The sequence below is a fragment of the Salmo salar genome, chromosome ssa13, assembly GCF_905237065.1.
Source record: "Salmo salar chromosome ssa13, Ssal_v3.1, whole genome shotgun sequence".
NCBI classification, from domain to species: Eukaryota; Metazoa; Chordata; class Actinopteri; order Salmoniformes; family Salmonidae; genus Salmo; species Salmo salar.
The window spans coordinates 78284870-78310298 of NC_059454.1; the positions used below are offsets into that span (position 1 = coordinate 78284870).

At 43.6% G+C, this 25429-nt stretch overlaps 1 protein-coding gene across 2 annotated transcripts in view; it reads left to right on the plus strand.

Moving 5' to 3' along the window:
- The window catches only part of LOC106567969 (clathrin heavy chain 1), a 68602-nt gene that overhangs the window by 5821 nt on the left and 37352 nt on the right, over positions 1-25429 (plus strand). Inside the window, exons 2-7 of one of the 2 annotated variants that reach the window (XM_014137895.2) lie at positions 16639-16846; positions 17309-17311; positions 20681-20949; positions 21122-21283; positions 21527-21640; positions 23717-23890. In XM_014137895.2, the coding sequence (XP_013993370.1) occupies positions 16639-16846; positions 17309-17311; positions 20681-20949; positions 21122-21283; positions 21527-21640; positions 23717-23890 (930 nt within the window). The remainder of the gene's footprint in view (positions 1-16638; positions 16847-17308; positions 17312-20680; positions 20950-21121; positions 21284-21526; positions 21641-23716; positions 23891-25429) is intronic. The other variant, XM_014137896.2, reaches the window with a different exon arrangement.

Sequence of the window (25429 nt, forward strand, 5' to 3'; positions counted from 1 at the left end):
TTATATATCAACTATTTTATACAGGTGGGTGTTTAGTGAGCCCTGGCTGTGATAGATTGGGACTTTTCTCTCTCTAAGTAACAAGAGCACTGCTTGTTTTTCCAGGCATTATTATTTTACACAGACACTCGCACTCAAATCCAGACACTCAGATTGTAAAACGCTGTCAATTGTGCAAAAGTTGGAGTTGAGAAATATGTCAAACATGACTGGAAAGCTGGGATCCTGCTCTTTTCAATAATTGCAGACTATTGTAGTTTAGGAATGTTAGGCAGTGACTGGGCTTATTAGAACACATTTAGTTCCATGCAGCAATTGGCTGTATGAGGCGTTGCACGCTCTCGCCACCCGACATTTGATGTTATATAGACAACAATTGCATTATAAAAATAAAAAAAAGGATTGTGCTTTGTGTAAATGTTTGTCTTGACAAGCAAGCAGCAACATGTAGTCCTTGGCCTACGTAAACCTTTCTTTGCTAATATTTTTTTATTTTTATTTTTTTAGTCATTTAGCAGACGCTCTTATCCAGAGCGACTTACAGTAGTGAATGCATACATTTCATACATTTTTTTTCTCCGTACTGGTCCCCCGTGGGAATCGAACCCACAACCCTGGCGTTGCAAACACCATGCTCTACCAAACTGAGCCACACGAGACCACCCATTGCTATGTAGGATGACTGATATGAAAAAAGACTGAAAAGGTGGATTTTTATTCTGTGATTGTGGAATGCGTGTGCCAAAGTTAATCTCAGAATTGCCGGGTTTCCCGTCTCCGCTGAGACATATCTGTCACTAGTATCCAGGACATAGTGATGTGGAGCTCACTCCAGACAGAGAGTGAAGGCTTTGACATTCTTGGCTTCGCTTGGAAATCAAATGCTGGTTAATAACAAGTTTGAAGTGTCAGACATCTTCAAGATTGTGATGTATTAAATACAAATAGAAATGATTAAAAAAAAATTAAAAAACATGTTTTGGAGTTTGAAAATGTACTGGCCCAAGCAGGCTATATGAAAGCTTGAATGACTGGCCGGGTGAGCTCTGCAGATGTTTCCCGGGCAGCCCAAATGTCGAGCACTGACAACCAACCATCAAACAGCAGCAGGGAGGCAGTGTAACCATTAGACACACATTCACATGCCCTAATAGCTTGTGCCCCATGCAACTGCAAGAACAGGCAATTTTCAACACCACAGACAGCGACCCAAATGCCAGTGATTAGGCTTACTTGTAGACGGCGGTTCACACACACTGCCTAGGCAGCGCTACTGATTTGAGATGTATACTTACACAATACAGATGTAATGTAATAATAGTAGAGGGTGCTACTGTTAATAAACACTTACTTGTAAACGAAGTCTGTCTGTCCTTCTGGGAAAAGACATCAGTGACTGAACTGTAGAACTCCTCCCCGTTGGCCCTCAGTTTTAAAAGTGTCTTGGTCTCGATGCGATGGAGATGATGGCAAAGGATGAGTCATCCTTGATCAATCTGTTTTCTGCTCTGTCTTCATCCGTTTCAGCACAGAAAGTGACCTCTCAACCGATGCTTTTGTGGCTGGTATGGTGCGGACCAGCTGCAGTAACTTTGTTGCCTCGGGGATAGTCTGTGTTAGGTCATGCTGGAACAAAAAGCCGAGGAGCTGTCCAGGTGATTTGTCTCGTACCATTTGTGAACTGTACAATCTGACAAAATGAGCCTTAAGTCCTAACGAAATCTAAGTACTGGTGCCGATCTTCTGTGACCTTGTTTTTATTTTTTTGCAGTCCACGAAGTCAACCAGATTAAGTTCACCAAAGAGGTCAAACCTGTCTGTCATCTGAACATTGACATTGTCCAGTATGTTGTAGTAGATTCGCCCCCTCTACTCTACTGATTGTCTGTTTCCAACCAGTTTCGCAGTTCTGCTCGAATCGCTCATAGAAATGATCAAAGTATTGTCGCTGCTGTTCCAGTGCTTTCATTGTTCCGCTGATACTGGTACGGGAGGAACCCATATCCATCACTTTGTTCTGCAGAACACGTAGAGTGTGCCAGTTCCATTAAATTCCACCATAGGCCTTGAGCATAAAGCAAACACAGTGGTGGTCTCTAAATGGGTTGCTAGCTTGTTTCTTTTCAGCAAAGGCATGTAGTAATCCCACATAGTTTCCCCTGGGCCTGTTTGATGAGCTGGCACTCTCATCGTTGCCACGAAATGCCAACTCCTGTTTACCTAGGTAGCATTAATTAGCTAGGTCTTTCAAAATCTCATGGTTCTCTTTTACCTTTGCATTGTGCATGCTGATGTTCCAGCTCCGTTTTTCATTCATTGCAAGATCTATCCGTGAGCTGTAGGGCTGTCCTCGACTAAAAAACAAATCTTGGTTGATGAGGCACGTCCTGTTCTTTCGACCAATCTATTGGTTGAAATGTTTAAATGTATTTTTCCATATAGACAGACACAACTTATTTGTTTGAATAAAAACAACTACTTATGCACTTAGCTTGGCTGATGCTTTAAGCACACTGGTTGACTAAATAATTAAAACACACACATGAGTCAAAGAGCCCGATGATAGTGCCTGTGTGACAGGCGCACGTTGTCTCGCTCTCCTCCCTACTGCAGTGAAGGGCACCACAGAAAGTGTTTATTGCGCTGTCCATGCTGAAGCTGCAACATTTCAGCCATTTAGTTTCTTTCTTGTTTCTGACTGAAAAGTTCTGTTACTGAAATCCCTAATTTGTTTAGGATAAACATTCCCTCAACCCTTGCTCTCTTTATGTAAAACATGTAAGCATCACATGTATGTGACCAATAGGGCTTGACCTATCATAATCACATCAATAAATCAGTTATAACAAACTCTGAACGTGACAGCAAAATGGATGCAGAAGACATGAAAATGAAACTCGAAACGGGCTAATGTTTACTGGTTGTTTAGGAGGGAAAGGGCAAGTCAGATCTGTGGAATATTAGGTGTGTGTGTTGCGGTTTGATGTTCCCAACATATTGCTCAACACATGTCTGCTGCAGAGGGATGAGAGCCATGATAATCAAGTTTTGATCAGTCATGGAAATGAGTGCTTAAAACAAATTGTCTCCCTATTTAAAAAGATGGAGAACAAGCTATGAAGGAAAAATGCTGGTGTTTTGGTGCAGTTACAGCCAAGTAGTGCATACATTATTGTGCGATATTGTCAACGATCTGATAGGCTATATTGTCAAAAAATATCCTGATTTGTAACTTTATAGATTTGTTTTCCACCATCACTATGACGTAGCCTGGTTTTATCATACTAGGGCTGTCTAGCAGAGCATAAAACATAATTCTCTCTGTTAATGCAGCATGAACAAGTTACAACCATGTAACCAGTTCAGCTGAAAATGAAATGTCCTCAAGGTCGCTTCCATTTCTCCTCCTACCTAGCTACATTGTGCATGACTGTGCTCCTCTCCTTACTACCTTTAAGTCTATGCATTTTAGCATGGCAATAACCCTTGCCAAATGGCATTTAAATGAGACATGACATTTTACCCCACCAGTTTACATTTCTTTTGAATGGAAACATCTTGCCCTGCTCTCTTTAATAAGACATCAACTTTAAAAGGTTTGTGTGGTCAACTTTAAACTCTCACCTGGTAACCGGCTGATATCTTGTGACATGCTTGTGAGCATATGGATTTGCTGAACACTTGACATTCCTCAGTGCAGGCCACCCGACTGTACAATAAAGCAGCAAAGCATTTCACAAAACGGAAAAGAAACTACCCGTAAATCAACCCTCAGTCAGCAGAACTGGCATGACCAGTGGCTGGATTCCACTCTGCGTTCCGCTTCCTTTTTTCCCCTTATATCCATCAGGGCACCCTTTTTCCTCACCCCTGGGTTGGTGCTGGTCAAATGTCCCGTGGTCACATGGTCGCCGTGGAGACAGGTCCAGCCTGTTGTTTCAGTCCGTGGGACAATGGGCTCCTGCTTCCTGTTGTGGCGTTCTAGAGAGGGTTGGGGCTGAAGCCTCTGCAAGCCTCAGCACATCCTACCCTTGACCTTCCTTTAACTCCCGCAGAACGCGGGGGGCTTTTGTGCTGAGCAAGGTGTCCATGTTCCCTCGAAGGAAAAGAGGAAACGCTAACCTCGGGTTAAATTAGCAGATTAATTCATGGGGCAGGGGCTTCCTCTTGTTAGGAGAGAGCTTAAGAAAGCCGTTGGTCAACTTCAAAACATACAGAATGCTGTACATTATACCGGTTTTAATTTCTCTGCACTGGCTGCCTGTGAGTTAAGATTCTTCTTTCTGTTTTTAAATCAATCCACGATTGTGCAGCCCAATACATGTCAGACATGGTTTTAAGTTATGTACCCAGTAGGTCCCTCAGGTCCTCTGGCACTGGCCTTTTAACTATCCCAAAGCCTAGGACCACGAGGCAGGGAAAGGCAGCCTTTAGTTATTATGCCCCCCGCCTCTGGAATAGCCAGAGAACCCGAGGGGGGCTGAAACTGTGAACATATTTAAGAGATCTTTAAACACTTTTAGCTTTGCTTTTCCTTAGGGTGCTTTTTAGTTCAGTTTGTCATTCTTTGGTTTTTAAAAAAATCTTATGTATGTTGTGTAGGAAATATTTCAGCTTTTATTTAGATTTTTTTTCCTGTAAAGCACGTTGCGTTACATTCCCTGTCTGAAATGTGCAGTATAAATAAAGCTTGATTTGATGATTAACATGGTGTCGGGGAAAGTGTCTGATTTGTGGTTTAGCCTAGTAGTCGTAACATAAGCTTTGATTAAGCCAGGGGGAGAGTGCAGTTGATTGTGACTTGGATGCTCATTCAAGCCGCTAGGCTCCAGCTTTGTGAAAGGCATTTATTTTGAGTTTAAGGTCACTGATTCCTGGTGAGAGAAGACAGGACCGCAGTCGTGGCCACAGTGTAGCGCTACTGCAGCGCTACTGCAGCTTCTAGAGAGCTGAAGCGGAAGTTGCAACGATAACACCAACAATGTCAACTGAACTTGCAGATTTCTTGTAAACCGATTACAGATTTTTTTTTTTACCAACTGTCACTAACTGAAAACCCCTTCTGAGATTTACTTTCTCTATGGAGTCTGTGCTGCTAATGTTAAGCCCTGTTCCACACAGTGCACTACTGCTATTTCACTGTCTGCCAGTCAGGCTGTAGTGGATATCCATTTGATCCAGCCACGCCAATGTATCTGGAACCAGGAGCTGCTTGGCTCAGCCCTTATTAATAAATGATCGAGCTGCATACGGATGTGTCAGTCTACATTTCTTGTCGGCTTCCCAGTCTTACATAACAGAAGTATGCAGAGCATGCTCCACTGTAGTGCCATTTAAGATCTAGGTAGGGGCTTTCATGTCATTGTGACAGTGGAGTGGGAGAGACAGGTTTGTGGTGGTAATGGATGAGGAGAGGTTTGATGGTGGGTGAGGAGTGACTTACTTTTGCCTTGTGGCAGTCTGTCTGCGTCTTCCCACAGCACCCGCAGAGTCAATCACCTGGCTGGGAGCATCACTCAGAATCATGCTCCCTCTTTTTCATCCCTCTCCCTTTGTTTCCCCCGATCTCTCTCTCTCGCTCTTCTCTCTGTTTCCCCTCTCTCGCTCTCTCTCATTATGCTGCCGTGGCAAAGTGAACTTGGACAAGGACACCCACCGGATAAATAAGTATGTCACACTGTGGCGTCAGCCGTGACCCTAACTGTTTTGTCTTGCTCGCTATCTCTCTCTCATATCATCCATCTTTCGTTGTCTTTCAAGTCTCTTTCCTGCTCTTTACTCACTTCCGTTACATCCTCGATTTACTCTCTCCTTTCTTTTATCGCTCTTCTGTGTCAAGTCTCGTGGCGTGTGCTTCCCTGCAGTGTTGGCGTACATGTCCATATTTAATGCAGTGATTCGCCGGAAATGTGCCAAAACCCGCCAATCCAGCTTATGCCAAGGGGTAGGTAACCCAACAGCAGGTCTGTGTGAGGAGAGGACAAGCCTCATGATTAAATGAGTGATTTTCCAGCCACCTTCAGGTTGGTGTGTACAATGGTGTTGGTTTGTTCTAGTTTCACCCAAATGCCTCCTCAGTGATGTCATGCATGGCTATGTGGGGTGGGCTATGTTAGTGCCTGCCCAGCTTGCACTCATGTTTGCCTGGTCATGGACAATCAGACAAACATTTTGCTCAAATCAAATGTTATGTCACATGCGCCGAATACAACTGGTGGTGACTTTACCGTGAGATGCTTCCAATGATGCAGAGTTAACTGTATTATACAAATACAATAGTAACACGAGGCATAAAACATCCCATCCTACATCCAGGACAGATCCCATCCTACATCCAGGACAGATCCCATCCTACATCCAGGACAGATCCCATCCTACATCCAGGACAGATCCCATCCTACATCCAGGACAGATCCCATCCTACATCCAGGACAGATCCCATCCTACATCCAGGACAGATCCCATCCTACATCCAGGACAGATCCCATCCTACATCCAGGACAACACTCCTTGGTATCAGATGGAGGCTAAAGAAGGCCAAGGAATGGTCAGAGGGCACATCTGTTTGGAATCTTCTCAGGTTTTGGCCTGCCATATGAGTTCTGATATACTCACAGACACCATTCAAACAGTTTTAGAAACTTTAGGGTGTTTTCTATCCAAATCAAACAATTATATGCATATTCTAGTTTCTGGGCAGGAGTAATAAACAGATTAAATCGGGTACGTTTTTTTTATCCGGCCGTGAAAATACTGCCCCCTATCCATAACAGGTTAAGTACCAGCCCACTTGCTTGGACAGCCTCTAGTGTAGGTGCAAGCTGGTGGTGCTGGTATTTGGCAGTCTCAACCACATACACAGGCTTGCAGTGCGTGGCCTCCAGATTGCAGGCCTGACAGCTATTGTGGGCAACCTAGCTGTTTGGAGAAGGTGTTCTGGATGGCAGGGAGCGTGGCGGAGGTGTTGTGGCCTACCCTCACAACCTGGGGCCTGCCCGTCAGGAAGTCCAGAATCCAGTTGCACAGGGAGGGGTTCAGTCCCAGGGTCCCAAGATTGGTGATGAGTTTGGAGGGGAGTATGGTGTTGAACGCTGAGCTGTAGTCTATGAACAGCATTCTCACGTAGTTATTTCCCCTCTTGTCCAGGTGTGAGAGGACAGTGCGAAGTGCAATTGAGATTAGGTAATCTGTGGATCTGTTAGGGTGGTATGCAAATTGGAGTGGGTCTAGGATAATGGTGTTGTGTGTCATGTCCAGCACTTCATAATTACAGATGTGAGCGATACAGGGCGATAGTCATTTAGGCAGGTTACCTTGAGATCTTGAGAACAGGGAGAATAGTGGCCAGCTTGAAACATTTTGGGATTACAGAACAGACCCTTGTATACCGTCTGGACTGTTAAAAAGTTTTTGTTCACGTCGGCCACGGAGAGCGAGATCACACAGTCATCTGGGAAACAGGGTCTTTCACGCAAGGCACAGTGTTATATTCCTCAACGTGAGCATAAAAGGCATTTAGCTTGTTTGGGAGTTCTGCATCATTGGGTTTCCCATTGTAGTCTGCAAGCCCTGACACATATGAATCAAATCAAAGTTTATTTGTCACGTGTGCGGAATACAACAGGTGTAGACCTTACAGTTAAATGGTTACTTACAGGCTCTAACCAATAGTGCAAAAAAGGTATTAGGTGAACAATGGGTAAGTAAAGAAGTAAAATAACAGTAGCGAGGCTATAAAAGTAGTGAGGCTACATACAGACACCGGTTAGTCGGGCTGATTTGAGGTAGTATGTACAGTTGTGGCCAAAAGTTGCGAATGACACAAATATTAATTTTCACAAAGTCTGCTGCCTCAGTTTGAATGATGGCAATTTGCATATACTCCAGAATGTTATGAAGAGTGATCAGATGAATTGCAATTAATTGCAAAGTCCCTCTTTGCCATGCACATGAACAGAATCACCCAAAAACATTTCCACTGCATTTCAGCCCTGCCACATAAGGACCAGCTGACATCATGTCAGTGATTCTCTCGTTAACACAGGTGTGAGTGTTGACGAGGACAAGGCTGGAGATCACGCCGTCATGCTGATTGAGTTTGAATAACAGACTGGAAGCTTCAAAAGGAGGGTGGTGCTTGGAATCATTGTTCTTCCTCTGTCAATCATGATTACCTGCAAGGAAACATGCGCTGTCATCATTGCTTTGCACAAAAAGGGCTTCACAGGCACGGATATTGCTGCCAGTAAGATTGCACCTAAATCAACCATTTATCGGATCATCAAGAACTTCAAGGAGAGCGGTTCAATTGTTGTGAAGAAGGCTTCAGGGCGCCCAAGAAAGTCCAGCAAGCGCCAGGACCGTCTCCTAAAGTTGATTCAGCTGCGGGATCGGGGCACCACCAGTACAGAGCTTGCTCAGGAATAGCAGCAGGCAGGTGTGAGTGCATCTGCACGCACAGTGTGGCGAAGACTTTTGGAGGATGGCCTGGTGTCAAGAAGGGCTGCAAAGACGCCACTTCTCTCCAGGAAAAACATCAGGGACGGACTGATATTCTGCAAAAGGTACAGGGATTGTACTGCTGAGGATTGGGGTAAAGTCATTTTCTCTGATGAATCCCCTATCCGATTGTTTGGGGCATCCGGAAAAAAGCTTGTCCGGAGAAGACAAGGTGAGCGCTACCATCAGTCCTGTGTCATGCCAACAGTAAAGCATCCTGAGACCATTCATGTGTGGGGTTGCTTCTCAGCCAAGGGAGTGGGCTCACTCTCAATATTGCCTAAGAACACAGCCATGAATAAAGAATGGTACCAACACATCCTCCGAGAGCAACTTCTCCCAACCATCCAGGAACAGTTTGGTGATGAACAATGCCTTTTCCAGCATGATGGAGCACCTTGCTATAAGGCAAAAGTGATAACTAAGTGGCTCGGAACAAAACATCGATATTTTGGGTCCATGGCCAGGAAACTCCACAGACCTTAATCCCATTGAGAACTTGTGGTCAATCCTCAAGAGGCGGGTGGACAAACAAAAACCCACAAATTCTGACAAACTCCAAGCATTGATTATGCAAGAATGGGCTGCCATCAGTCAGGATGTGGCCCAGATGTTAATTGACAGCATGCCAGGGCGGATTGCAGAGGTCTTGAAAAAGAAGGCTCAACACTGCAAATATTGACTCTCTGCATCAACTTCATGTAATTGTCAATAAAAGCCTTTGACACTTATGAAATGCTTGTAATTATACTTCAGTATTCCATAGTAACATCTGACAGAAATATCTAAAGACACTGAAGCAGCAGACTTTGTGAAAATTAATATTTGTGTCATTCTCAAAACCTTTGGCCACGACTGCACATGTAGATATGGTTAAAGTGACTATGCATATATGATGAACAGAGTAGCAGTAGCGTAAAAGAGGGGTTGGTGGGTGGCGGGACACAATTCAGATAGCCCAGTTAGCCAATGTGCGGGAGCACTGGTTGGTCGGCCCAATTGAGGTAGTATGTACATGAATGTATAGAGCATCAGAGCCGGTGTAATAGGATTCCACCTTCCTCCTATATTGTCCTTTTTGAATGTTTGATGTCTTGTCGGAGGTCGTAGCCGGATTTCTTGTATGTGTCCATGTCAGTGTCCCGTTCCTTGTAAGTGGTAGACATCATCTATGCACTTATTGATGAAGCCCGTGACTGTTGTGGTGAACTCCTCAATGCTATCGGATGAATCCCTGAACATATCCCAGTCTGTACTCGCAAAACAGTCTTAAATGGCGGCATGGTCAAACTTGCCCAAGGGAGGACGAGGGAGGGTCTTGTATGCGTTTCTATGGGTAGGATAAAAGTGGTCTGTAGTTTTAGCGCCCCTAGTGGCGGAGGAGACATGTTGGTAGAAGTGGGGTAGGACGGTCTTAAATCTCCCTGCGTTAGTCTCCGCCCTCCAGAAGCTCTGCCTCTGGGTGAGCAGTTTGTTTATTTATGGCTCCATACAGTTAGTTGAGTGCCAGATGGGTGTTGGCTTGAGGAGGGATGTAGACAGCTGTGATAATTACAGATGAGAACTCTCTTGGTAGCTAAAAGGGTTTGCAGCTTACCATGAGGTATTCTATAGCAGGTGAGCAAAAGCTTGATTTCCTTCACACTTGAAGCAGCACACCAGTTGTTATTTATGAAAAAACACACACCCTTATTAAGACTTTCTCGAAGCCGCTGTCCGAGCCTGCTAATGCATGGAGAATCCACAAGTACTACGTGCATAGCTTCATCATCCAGTCACGGTTCAGTAAGATGTGTAATATTGCAGCTTTTCAAGTCTCTCTAAAAGGAGACTCTAGAATGAAGCTCAGCCATTTCATTTCCAAGTGACTGGACATCTGCCAATAGAACGGAGGGTTTTCTTTTTGCCTCAATTTCACCAGGACTCAACCTCGTCTACGCCTGCAGGGTTTTGGTAGCCCGTGGAACAAAGGAATATGGTTTGGTACGAACAGCGGAGTCTGCGTTGCCCTAAGGCATATTTGAAGTGGAAATCGAGGTCAGTAACTGTTGTTCTGATGTCCAGAAGTGCTTGGCAGTAAGAAAAAAGAAAAGTAAACACGATAAGTCACTATATTGCAAAGTTGAGTTGGAGCTCATAAGATGTCACCCTTCTCCATCGGCGGCGCTTTATCAGCTCTAATGCAACGTCTGTCTGAGCTGAGTTATTTGGATCCGGTCGGTGTAATACATTCATTCTGTAGAGTAGATCGCGAGTGCACTGTGGTCCTGCCTGCTGCACTCCATTTTACTGTTCTATTTTGTTTTTCATGTTGATTGAAAAGCTTTTCCTTAGAATAGAGGCAGCAGATGTAAATCTGTCTAGACCGTTGTGGAATGACTGATGTTAGGACCGGAGGATAGGATAACCGTATACTCACAATGCGTGATCAGTTGTCCAATTTCAACAGCATCAGTGACATGTTTGACTCCCCCAAACTCTTTGGCACATAAACAGCAAGACACTATAAAGATGTGGCATCATGTTTAGGGCTTCAGCATTTCAAATATCGAGCCTACATATATTTCCTTTGATTTCTCAGCCATGGGAGTTTAGTATATTTTTGTAGGATGATTTGCGCTGGTCTTTTTGAAGATCATTGGTGTAATTCTCCAGGCTTTTGTCCTACAAGGCATCAGTGCCCATTTAATAATTAGGTGGGTGCTCATTTGTCCTATTTTATAATGTACATGATTGTATAATATGCATGTATGAATTGGAAATGTATGTTTTGCATATTCCAACTACCCTTTAGACACACTGAGTGGGGTCACTGCCAGAGTCATTATCGAAGGCGACCTGGAGCAATTGGGGTTAATTGCCTTAAATCAAGGGTACATTGACAGATTTTTAATCTTGTCGGCACGGGGATTAAAAATATTGCGATTTGACTTACAATATATACTGAACAAAAATAGAAGGATAGAAGGAAATCAGTCAATTGAAATAAATGTATTAGGTCCTAATCTATGAATTTCACATGACTAGGCAGGGGAGCAGGCATGGGTGGGCCTTGGAGGGCATAGGCCCACCCACTTGGGAGCAAGGCCCAGCCAATCAATTTGTTTTTCCCCTACAAAAGGGCTTTATTACAGACAGAAATACTCCTCAGATTCATCAGCTGTCCTGGTGGCTTGTCTCAGACGATCCCTCAGACTATGCCGCAGATGAAGAAGCCGGATGTTGAGGTCCTGGGCTAGTGTGGTTGTGAGGCCCGTGGACTGCTTTTTGTGCAGATGGAACATTTCTGGGATCTTCTATTTCATCTCACTTTACATGTTTATATTTTTGTTCAGTATAGATCAAAACATTTGGGCGAACTGTTGGAATCATAAAATAGAATGATTTTATATTTAAAAGCGAAGTAGGAAGCGGCATCGTTCTTGTTTGGAATCGGTTGACTGCATTTGACCAGAACAGCATGTGAACTTATAGTGAATTTAACAGTGAGGAGGAGGAACTGCACCGCTTGAGTGACAGGGGGTGTGGCTCGGTGTGTGTGGGGGAGGCAGCTGTAAGAGGAGAAAATGTTACACCTGGCTCAGTGACATTTTTAAATATTGCATGTGATATAGAGCTCTTGCAATTTCCGATTTTGCAAATGTGAATTTGATTAATTGTACAGTCCTATGTCAGAGCCCCTAAAACAGGTGTGTTTCAAACACATCATAGTCCTGTCATCAGTCTTGCTGATTTTATAAATTGAATCTCTTAAAGAATGTCCTTGAATCTGTTGAAGAATTGTGCTAGTATGTGTTCTGTTCTGGGCTTGGGTAAAGCCAAGGTTATCTCTAGGGAGATGGTAGCCTTTGTAGTGTGTGTGTGTGTTTAGCTGGCTAATGTTACCCACAGTGAACAGACAGGCAGTTGTAAATGTGACCATGTCTTTTCTGAGGGATGAATCGTGTTTGGCTAGGGGCTGCAGGTCTCCTTTGTCTGTTCAATTCACTTAGTGGTCGTTACTGCTTAAGCACTTCCTACGCCGTGTTCCCTACCACCGACAAATAGCACCGAGGTCAAGGCTTCCCTCCAGACAATGTGAGATTAGACCCAAGATGCAGTGATGCCATAGTAAATGGAACTCTAAACTGGAATGTACAGGAACTGATGTGCAACTTTCTATAATAGAATTTCTACCATACAATTAGATGGGTAGCTATTTCCTTTTTTGTCCCTTCTGTTATAATGATAAAGGAGAGTTCCCTCTTCACCCTGACTATTCTCTTTAACATGTCATTCCCATAACAGGCTCTTAAATTACTTTTACCAAAGGTTATGGCTATACTGACAAGATGCATGTCTCTCCGCCCTAACAATGGGAGTCGTTGTCCACAAAGCGGCGAGGCTGGCTATCTAGCTCCCGCCTATCCTTTTCTTTGGATTGGTGGATACATCTCATTATTGTAATCCTTTTGTGAATATTCGATGAGGGTTGTTGACGTCAACCGCCTGTGTTCATTGGAGAGAGATGAGGCTAGTAGCATAGCATGTCATGAATATGCAGAGCCATCGAGACGACTCCAATATAGCTTTTTATTGAAGTTGCCAGGATCTCACGTCCTACTTATATCAGTAGACTCGAAACAACATAAGCACTACAAAACGTCTATTAGATCAAATAAGCCACACATAGCAAATAAGCCATACATATTTTTGTTGTTGATCAAATTCGACACTCTCATTAACCTCCATTCAAATACTCCTTGCTTGGTGGGCGAAACAATGAAAAAACGCCACATGCTGGTGGGAGATTTTCCGCCAAGTTGGGCCTCTGTCTTCCCCTCTGCTTTTACACAACTTTTGGGTCTACTTCCATGACTTTTGTCTTCATCAAGGGACTTTGTCCATTAAGTCAAATCTATTTTTGTGTGTAGGGTAGATGGGTAATTGGAAAGGAAGAACTGAGGCTACACATGAGTGAAAGAATGCGCTGCCTGGTGTGGTTGTGGAGGGTGACTTACCATTGATAAAGGTTCAGGTCCTGGATTTGTTGCGCCCTTCCTGGAAATGTGGTTTATGTTAGCTGATTAGCAGTGGTCTAGGCCGGGGTGCTGTATTGACCCATGTGCTTTCTCTTCTTTGCTATGCCCTCAGGCCTGATTCAGTCAAAACCGGTATCTGTGTTACCTGGATATTTCAACAACAAATTAACATTTTACCAGTGTGCAGCAAGAGGGCTTGTTTCAGATTGTCAGGCCGAGGCTACGTTGTTTTGTTCAGTAGGCAACATTAATCCAATCAACAAGATTTTTTTTTTTTTAATCCAAAAATAGAATGTATTTTTACCATTAAACCTGGCTACTGGTTTTGATTTGAGTAGGCTTGGTCTCCATGTTTGTGCTTTGTGTACCCTGCAGAGCATTAGCTAGGGGGATTCCAGTGGTAAAATACCTGGAATTACTGGTCTCCCATTTGCTTTGTGGGGAGGCATGAAGTCATTTGATTACATTCCCAAATTGTACGTTGTTTGGTATTTGTTGCGTAATAAAGATTTATTTTAAGAAAAGAATGACGCTGTCATCTGATATTATGTGAAATGTCTTTGAATAGTTGTGGTGAGCCATTGGGGGTTGTGCCAAACAGCTGTGTACAGAACAGTTCTGAATCAGAGACGTGTACTGCTTGGCGTAACAATTACATAACACCTCCCCCTGCCCCTCTCTCTGTCAGTCTATTCCTGTCAGTTACCATACCCGCTGCAGGCACTGAGGTGGCACCTCCAGCCCTGTGTGTTTCTGTGCGTCTTGGAGAGCTCCCTGTTTTTCTCCTTCAGTTTAAATTCCACTCCCCTCAGTGTCTTATGTTTTATTTCTATAACCTTTTATTTAACTAGGCAAGTCAGTTTAGAACATTCTTATTTACAATACCGGCCAAACCCTCCACTAACCCGGACGACGCTGGGCCAATTGGACGATACTCTGGATCACAGCCGGTTGTGATACAGCCCAGGATCGAACCTGGGTTTGTAGTGAAGCCTCTAGCACTGTGATGCAGTGCCTTAGACCACTGCGCCACTCAGGATCTCAAAGCAAAGTTGGTTTTGGCTAGATGGATAGATGGATGGATGGATGGATGGATAGATATATGGGTTCTGAGGGAGAATCCTCCATGTAATATCCCTGGAGGGTGAAGGAGCTCCGTGGCCCTCAGACTCAATTAACCTTAACCTAGACATATACCTGCAGGTTGTAGACTACTACTACACTGTCAGAATCACAAACTGACACATGCCTTGCAGCCCCAGTTCAATATACACATGTACACTTCCAACATTACTACACAAGTAGTATAACGTGAGAAAGTAAAACAAGGTGAGAAAGACATGCTCAACCTGTCCTCAGAAATAAAGGGTCACCAAATGTGACAGTGAATAGTGATAGATCAATGCTAGATAGGTCCATGGGCACAGTATGCCACATCACCCGCTGCTACCCTGCAGATGGCCGGTTGTTGCTGTGTCAGGGTTTCTATGAGTCAGTGTGAGTATGTTGTGTAGGTGTTATGCCTGGCAGACAGACAGGGTGACAGTAGAGTGGTGCCTGCGAGGCAGCTGGTGTAATGTTGTTGATCTGGCGTCCCGCAGGTCTTTGTTATTGGAACACGGTTTCACTCCTTGTTTTCCTCCTCGTCCAGGCTGACAGTCTCTGTATGCCATGTTGTCAGTAGTGAGTTCAACAACAGATCAGAGCAGGATTTATTACTCATCTCAAGCTATACCTGCCCTGGGAGCACCTATGTTCCTCTGCAGGAGCTTTCTGGACCAGCTTTTCAAAGAGCCCCAGGAATGGGGTGTGTTGTCATCACAATGCCCTGTCATCAGACATACATGTTTGGCTGGCACACCTAAAATGTACAGCACATGATTACACGTTGGAGTTCTATTTGGTGATGTCAGCTCATTACTATGAGCTGAGCCAAATGTAGTATGAGATTGTGAACCGGACTTTGGAAACCACATTGAATAAGGGCCCAGATGTTTTGCAACAGAGCTACTTAGTGGTGAAATGCTGCCAAATGAAACGTTTGCCAAGGATCACCCCCACCCCAGTCCAAGAGACCATGCAGCTCTGGTCTGTTCTGATCGTCTCTCTGTTGGGGTGCTGCTCAGTGTCAGGCTCAATGACATCACCAGTCACAACAGCACCACCACCACACCCCTTTTAAGTACTGTGTGCTGCTGACCTGATGTTAAATCCCTGGCTTAACACTTGTTTAGCCACCAAGGCCATTCATTCATCCCATGTGCTGCTACTGCAGATAACTACACAACCTGTAGATACTGTTGTCAAGCTTATTACCATCAAGTGAACTAAGTTGCAACATGTGGAAGAGTGAAGACCCTTTGATGAATGTCTTCAGAGTATTTCTGAATATACCCCTTCCCCATGTTCTCTTCCCACTTCATAGCCAGTCAGTCTGGCACCAATTGACAGTGGAGTCCGATGAAAATGTTGATGTTTGTAGAAAAGCAGTGGGCCTGTGTGAGAGAGGCTGTCTTGCTATTGATTGGCTTATTATACAGTATGTTCAGAAAGTACTGACACCTTGACTTTTTCTACATTGCATTACTTTACAGCCCTAGATTAATACATTTGACTATATCTATGCACAATACCCTATAATGACCAATCCTGTCTCGGAGCTCTACGGACAATTCCTTCAACCTCATGGCTTGGTTTTTCAATTGATATGCACTGTCAAATGTGGGACCGTTTCTATATAGATAGGTGTGTGCCTTTTTTCAAATCATGAGCTCAATTTCGACACTCAGAGCAAAGGTTCTGAATACTTATGTAAACAAGGTATTTCTGTTTTTATTTTTAATACATTTGCCAAAACTTCTAAACCTGTTTTCGCTTTGTCATTATGGTGTTTTGTGTGTAGATTAATGAGGATTTTTGTATTTATGTAATCAATTTTAAAATAAGGCTGTAACGTGGGAAAAGTGAAGGGGTCTGAATACTTTCTGAATGCACAGTGTACACACACAGAAGGTATCCCTGTCATTCCAGCTGGTAGATTTGTTTTCCTTCTTCCTACTACTCAGGTAATTGATAGCTGAATAGCTCCTAATGTTGTCTCCCCCTCCTCCCCCCTCAGCTCCAAAACTTAGGGATCAACCCGGCCAACATCGGGTTCAGCACCCTGACGATGGAGTCTGATAAGTTCATCTGTATCCGAGAGAAGGTGGGCGAGCAAGCGCAGGTGGTGATCATAGACATGGCCGACCCCAACACGCCCATCCGCAGGCCTATCTCTGCAGACAGCGCCATCATGAACCCCGCTTCCAAAGTCATCGCACTTAAAGGTAAGCCAGTCAACTGACAGTCTGAATTTCATTAAGCCTTGATTTAACCAGGATAAAATCCCTGGGAAACAATAGGATTTGTCAAGTTATCCGATGTACAACAGCCCTACCATTTTGTACGCTTGTGTTGATGTTTTTATTGATGCAGTACAGCTGCATTTAACCCTTAATGGACCTGCCTTCATGATTCACTTTTGACATGTTTGTTATGTAGCCAGCAGATTTCTGTCAACATCCAATGTCCATTCAGTGTTGAAGCAAACATCTGTTTATGTCCACATACATCCAGCTATTTCTATTTAGTTTTGTAAAGTATATTTGATTGGCCCAGACATTAGTCTTACTGACCTATGACCCAACAGTAGTGTAAGTCTTGTTCAGCAGCCATAATTGCTTTGTTTGTTATGTTTTTGTTTCTCTGTTCTTTTTGTTTTGTTTTACTGCTTTCTTATGTGTATGCAGACGGTGAGTTAACATTTCAGTACAACAGAGTTGTGGAAGTTTTAAATCCTGTTTTTAAATCAGCATTCAAAAGACATCCTTAAGACTTAGTTCAAGTCCACACTAGGGTCACTAGAAACACTTGCACTCACTCACTCTAGTCTCTCCTTTCATATCATCACCATGTTATCATCCAGCGTGAGACTGACTCCCACTGTTCCAGTCCCCTTGTACTCTATTCCAAACCCTGTCTATGCACACAGATGGGCATAATTGTCAAAATACAGTGGCAGGACTTTTATTATGGAATCAGGATTTTTACATGACCAAAATCCATACACATTTTTTCATACATGCTATATTTCATGCACCTATGTTTAAGCTATTATCTAACTATTAGGCCAATCTAAACAGGATTTATCTTTCACAACCTTCTAGCTTGAATGTTGGCATTACATCAATATTGTTTCTTAAACGTACCAGTGATTTTAGTATCTGTTTGGGGTGGAAATATTGTGGGGTGACACAAATTTGTTGCTTGCCATTTCGATTCTCTCCTTAGTTCCTGTGTTTGAATGTAACGTTGCCCAAACCCTTGGCTTTCAATGGGGTTCACTACCTTTGTCATAAGAGCTGTGTAAGAGTTTAGGTTAGGTATTATCCTGAAACGAGACCACATAAGTTGTGGGTAAAGCAGTAAGTAGACATGAGCTAGGTTACACATGATGTAATCTGTTTATTTTATTGACAGATTTAGAATTCCCTCATAGCTAGCTAACGATCACTGTAGATCCTTGCTCCTCCCTCTGTTAGAGGCAGTGAACGGGGCCTGGGGGACGATAGTGATTTGAATCAGTGTTTTGTATTCTGATGGTAGCTCTGCTCAGATCAGATGATGTAGCATGTCCAGTGAGCCTTCCTCTGGTATTCTATCCTATCAGATGATGGAGTGGATATAGCAAGTGGATATAGCAAGTGTACATTTCAGGCCAGAAGGAGTATGGAGATGATGAATAGGGCCCTTTGACGAGTTACTATGGCCTAGAGGGCTGAAAATCAGATTAGCCACCAACTGAATGGTCGTTAAAGGAAAATAGTCTTTGATTGGTTTAAACCAGTAGATTTAATAAGAGCCATGCTCCTCCCTGTGGGTCCAACACTGCCCCTCCACCCCCATCCCCACTGCCAATCCTAATGTCATTTACACAGGCCCAAACCACTTAAACAAACCTAGATTGGAAATATTTCCTGGGATTCCATACAGACCGACACAGACCCCATCTATGTGACTGTAGGGCTCGGTGTGTCCTGTCCTCCTAGCTTCCCGTCTCTCCTTCTTTGTATCGTGACCCTGCGTTTTCCCTGACTGCCTGGTTTCAGCAACCAGTAATATTATCTGAAAGGCAAATTTTCTAGCTAGTGAGTGAATGACTAATATTTCTGAAATAGCACAGTACCGAAGGGCCAGTCGTCCACTTGTAGTTTTTTTAAATACTTTCTACCGGTGAGGGTAGGATGGTTGTGTGAATACACAATGTTTGGAGGAGGGACTCATTATTAGTCTGTGGCTACAGCCAATAGGGCTATATACTGATTTCAGGAGTAGCGATAGTCAACAATTACCATAGTATTTAGTTTTGGAGCCCGCTCTTCATTCACAAGCATGACCAAAGAACACAAGTTGAGTGGCAAATATGAGAAAAGGGGCTTCCAGCGCCTAAGATGGTAAAAACATGCATATGCTATAAACTGCCAATAAATGGTACTCTCATTTGAAGCAGAAAGCAGTTGTGAGATTATACTGGATTAGCAGGCATGACTTTTGCCATTATTTGGCATCTCATTCCCAATCATTTGTGTTGTACTGTAGGACGGAATTACAGGTTGTATTACTATGTAGTGGGAAACGCAGGGCCGTGGTCTTCTGGCATAGTAGCATAGCTATCTACCTTCTCTTCTTCCCTAATCTGCCCTCCCTCTTTACCGCCGTGCTAAATCTATCATGTGATGGTTTAGTGACCCTGGGGGATGGGAGAAGCACAATACACAACGTGCACCTCCAATTGCTTAATCTGGTCTAATCAAAACTCACTTTGTTAATTTTGTTCACACTTTTAAATGGGGCTGCCGATGCTGTAATTGGTGCACTGCAAGCTATAGTCTGTGATGTTTATGATTATGAAGCCATGGCTTTGGTATCAAGAACTGATAACACAGCAAATCATTATTTTGCAGCTTTTGGAAGTGAATTGCTTTATGTGATTTACAATTTGCTTTCAATAAAATGAACAGGGAATACAATAATTAATGCTTCTTAATAAAGCTTTAACTTACTTCACCCAAAACTAATCAAAACACAGGTGAGTAACCTTTTCTAACCTTTCCATCATTGATACACTGAGTATACCAAACATTAGGGACACCTTCCTAATATTGAGTTGACCCCCCCCTGCACTATTTGCCCTTAGAACGGCCTCAATTCGTCGGGGCGTGGACTCTACAAGGTGTCGAAAGCATTCCACAGGGATGCTGGCACATGTTGACTCCAATGCTCCGCACAGTTGTGTCAAGTTGGCTGGATGTCCTTGATACACACAGGAAACCCAGCAGCGTTGCAGTTCTTGACACAAACCGTTGCCCCGTCACCTAGTACCATACCCCGTTCCAAGGCACTTAAATATTTTGTCTTGCCCATTCACCCTCTGGATAGCACACATCCACAATCCATGTCTCTATTGACTCTAGGCTTAAAAATCCTTCTTTAACCTGCCTCCTCCCCTTCATCTACACTGATTGAAGTGGATTTAACAGGTGACATCAATAAGGGATCATAGCTTTCATCTGGATTCAGTCTATATCATGGAAAGAGCAGGTGTTCTTAATGTTTTGTATACTCAGTGTATATAAACAATGTAAAATAACATCTAATAACGTACAATGGTACAGGCTTAATCAATATTGAAAACCTCTTTTCATTGATTTTGATAAGGGTGTCCTTTTACAGTAAGTCCCCAACCACACTGTCAACATACCTTTCCTTTCCCTCTAATACTGTCTAAGTATTATTAGTCCTCCTCCTGTTTTATCTTATTATTGACCTGGATGCTGATAAGTAACATTTTAGTGGTCTGTTTTTCATTTCTTTGCTTAATCTCTGACTGCTATGTCCTTCTTGCCTGATGCTCTCTTTGGGCCATAACTACCATCATTTCGAGCTTGACTCTCATTACTCAAGTGGAATTTGGTGTTTATTTTACCTTTCCCTCAGTCCGACGTGTGTGTTTGTGGCACTCTGACCTGTGTGTGTGTGTGTGTGTATGCTGACTCTCAGAGTAGCCATAATGTGGTGTTCTCCCATGCGATGCCTCTCTCTGCTTCCTCTGCCCCTCTCAGCCGCCAAAACCCTTCAGATCTTTAACATTGAGATGAAGAGCAAGATGAAGGCCCACACCATGACGGACGACGTCACCTTCTGGAAGTGGATCTCCCTCAACACAGTGGCACTTGTGACCGACAATGCCGTCTACCATTGGAGCATGGAGGGGGACTCCCAGCCAATCAAAGTCTTTGACCGGCACTCCAGCCTGGCGGGCTGTCAAATCATCAACTACCGCACTGACGCCAAGCAGAAGTGGCTGCTGCTCATCGGCATCTCCGCACAGGTCACTGTCTTAGACACGCACACAAACACACATTAACTCAATGACAGTGAATATATCTAGTCACACACACACACACATACCTAGCTATGCACTATCAAACTCAGCTTATCGCTGTAGCAGAGAATGCCATTACCCTGTAATGAACATAAAGAGCACGTGTTTTCTGTTGCAGCAAAACCGTGTGGTGGGCGCCATGCAGTTGTACTCTGTGGACAGGAAGGTGTCACAGCCCATTGAGGGCCACGCCGCCGGCTTTGCCCAGTTCAAAATGGAGGGCAACACAGAGGAGTCCACACTGTTCTGCTTTGCTGTGAGAGGACAGGCCGGAGGAAAGGTAGGCCAAAGGACCTGGGCACTGAGGTTAGGGGGCGATGTTGGGGTTGGTTGGTGGAGATGTTTTTCATTTTCTTTTGACAATACTCAGCTGGCAAAGCTGGTTGAAATGACATAATTATAACCAGATTACAACTAACAGGTTGAATTCATGTCATTGCAGCCAGTTTTGCCCGCTGGCTAAGCACGTCATTGTAGATGACTGTAAATTACATTGTTCTCTAATGGTTCCTCTCTATTGTAGTTGCACATCATTGAGGTGGGCACCCCACCCACAGGGAACCAGCCTTTTCCAAAGAAAGCAGTGGATGTGTTCTTCCCTCCAGAGGCTCAGAATGACTTCCCTGTGGCCATGCAGGTAGATAATAGCACCTGAAACCCCACCTCTTTAAGGAATACCTAGGATAGGATAAAGTAATCCTTCTAACCCCCCCCCCCCCCTTAAATGTAAATGTTATCACTCTAAGACAAGCTGTACTGCACTGGCGTGGTTATGGATCCATCATAATTGCATGCTGGAAAGGCTAATGTGAAAAGAATAGTAGTATGGTTCGTGTCGGCAAAGTAATGTGAGAAGGGTATTAGTGTTAGCCAAGGAAAGCCTAGTAGGTAGCTGTGGACTGTACTTAACACTGATAGGCGCTGTCGATCAAGGACACCCTGACATTGTAGCACAGCACATACCGTGCCTTCAGAGAAAGTATTCACACCCCTGGACTTAGTCCACAGTTTGTTGTTACAGCCTGAATTCAAAATGTATTGCTTTTATTTGTTTCTCACCCATCTACACACAATACTCCATAATGACAAAGTGAAATAAATGTTTTTAGTTAATTTATTGCAATACAGAAATGGAATTTGCTTAAGTATTCAATACATGTTAGAATCACTTTTGGCAGGGATTACAGCTGTGAGTCTTAATGGGTAAGTCTCAAAGAGCTTTCCACACTTAGATTGTACATTATTTAACAATTTATTATTTTCAAAATTCTTCAAGCTCTGTCATTGTTTGTTGATCATTGCTAGAGAACCAATTTCAGAACTTGCCATAGATTTTCAAGCAAATTTAAGCCAAAACCGTCACTCGGCCACTCAGGAACATTCACTGTCTTCTTGGTAAGCAAAATATGGCATGCGTTTTAGGTTATTATCCTACTGAAAGGTGAATTCATCTCCCAGTGTCTGTTGGAAAACAGTCTGAACCAGGTTTCCCTCTAGGATTTTGCCTGTGCCTAGCTCCATTCCATTTTTTATCGTGAAACTCACCAGTCCATAACGAATACAAGCATACCCGTAATATGATGCAGTCACCACTATACTTGAAAATATGGAGAGTGGTACTCTGTTGTATTGGATTTGCCCCAAACATAACACTTTGTATTCAGGACAAAAAGTTTATTGCTTTGCCACATTTTTAGCTGGATTACTTTAGTGCCTTGTTGCAAACAGAATGCCTGTTTTGGAATATTTTTATTCTGTACAGGCTTCCTTTCCCCCCCACTCTGTCAATTATGTTAGTATTGTGGCATAAGTACAATGTTGTTAATCCAGCCTCAGTTTTCTCATCACAGCCATTAAACTCTGTTTGAAAGTCATCTTTGGTCTCATGGTGATATCTCTGAGGGGTTTCCTTCCTCTCTGGCAACTGAGTTAGGAAGGACGCCTGTAACTTTGTAGTGACTGGGTATATTGATAGACCATCCAAAGTGTGATGAACAACTAAACCATGCTTAAAGGGATATATATATATATTTTTTTTTAAATGTACCCTTTGCGAGGCATTGGAAAACCTTTCTGGTCTTTGTGGTTGGATCTGTGTTTGAAATTTACTGCTCAACTGCGTGACCTTACAAGTATCTGTATGTGTCGGGAACAGAGATGAGGTAGTCATGCAAAAATCATGTTCGACACTATTATTGCATACAGAGCCAATGCAACTTATGTGACTTGTTAAGCACATTTTTACTCCTGAACTTATTTAGACTTGCTATAACAAGGATGTTGAATACAAGACATTTCAGCTGTTCATTGTTAATTCATTTGTAAAAATGTCAAAACATAATTCCACATTATTGGGTATTGTGTTTAGGCCAGTGACAAATAAACCTGAATTTAATCAGTTTTATAAATTCAGGCTTTAACACAACAAAGTAGGAAAAGTCGAAGGGTGTGAATACTTTCTGAAGGCACTGTAGTAGGGGAGGGGCTAAAGATTAGCACAGGGATGTATTAGCACAGGTAGAGTAGAGCTCTAATACTTTCATATTCATTAATTAATTAATTAAATGTAATAAATTAATGAACGAAAGACACCTGTACTGCCCTTGAAGGGATTTTTTTGTACAACTTTAGAGAATACTCTGCTTTTACATATGTTACACTTTACACATTTTGATTCTCTATAATAAAAAAAGATCTGACTTTTTCCTCTCAGATAAGCTCCAAGCAGGACGTGGTGTTCCTCATCACCAAATATGGTTACATCCACCTGTACGACCTGGAGACTGGCACCTGCATCTACATGAACAGGATCAGCGGGGAGACGATCTTTGTCACGGCCCCACACGAAGCCACCGCTGGGATCATCGGGGTCAACCGGAAAGGACAGGTACAGATACCACCTCGCTACCTCTCCCACCCTCCTCTTTACCATCTTCTATCACCACATTCTTGGAAAGACAGAAATAACAGATATGGCTTTTTTTTATATTTTTTTTTATTCTGACACTCGCAGCATTTTCCAGTGTAAGGAGAACTCGCATCACCACAAATGTGTTGACTATTTTACACCCCCTCTTTTGTATGTAACAATTTGTAGTGCACACTACATTATAATCCATTCAGCTAGATGAATCTAGTTGTAATCCTAGCGTTGTAACTTGATGTGCTCCACTGTAAACCAGCCTCATGTTCCTCCTCATTACTATACCACCGCTGGTTCAATACTGCTCTGCATTCCGTACATTATACAGCCTCTCTCGGGACACCAGAGGAGGAGAAGGCTGGGTCTAGAATACATACAGCATTACCCTATATAATACCCCCCACCACCACATCTAAGACCCAATAAGACAATCATTAATAATCCCACTCTCTTTCATATCTAACCATGTTTTCAATGGTAAGCAGCACAGGGAGGTGGATAGATGATAACAAGAACTGGAGTTAAGCGAATGGCCTGTCGTCGCTGTTGTCAGAGTACTCCATCTAAGCGAGGAGGTGTCCGTTCGTTATAAATAATCAAAGGTGTAGAGTTTCACAGGTGATCCAGAGAGATCCACCCCGCCTCCAACACACACACACACACACACACACACACACACACACACACACACACTGTGAAGGCATTACAGCAGGATAACAGCATCCATCTAACTGATGAATAATGTTCCAGCCAGGCCACATGCATTATTGAGTGGAGGAGGGGAAACTGATCTGAGACGCACACTGTCAGACCTGCATTGCTGGAGCTTAGAGCACACAGAGATACACTGGCTGGGGCTTCTATAGAGCAGTGAGCAGAGACACTGGCTGTGGTTTGTATGATAATGGCATAGAGACACTGTGAGGCTGGGGCTTCGAAACAGTGCAGTTTTTCCCCTATATGCATTTAAATCGACACCACTTCAAAAAAATTAGATATTTTTTAGAATGTAGATGTATGCCCCGCCCGCCCCCGCTAACTCTGCAGGATGTATGCCCCGCCCGCCCCCGCTAACTCTGCAGGATGTATGCCCCGCCCGCCCCGCTAACTCTGCAGGATGTATGCCCCGCCCGCCCCGCTAACTCTGCAGGATGTATGCCCCGCCCGCCCCCGCTAACTCTGCAGGATGTATGCCCGCCCCCGCTAACGCTGCAGGATGTATGCCCCGCCCGCCCCCGCTAACGCTGCAGGATGTATGCCCCGCCCGCCCCCGTTAACGCTGCAGGATGTATAATAGGCCACTGTCTGGTTGGCTGGGGGACAGCCTCTACTTGACTAGGGCTAAGGTAAATGAATGGCAGTGGAAATATTTAGGCCTAATCCTCACCTCCTGTCAGTGGAATGTTTGATGGGTGTATTAATTTGCTTCCCTTTGGCTGCTGAAGATGGAGCTTAGCTTGCTGGAGTGCGAGGGCACTGTCGTCATGTGTGGTTTGATTGCTC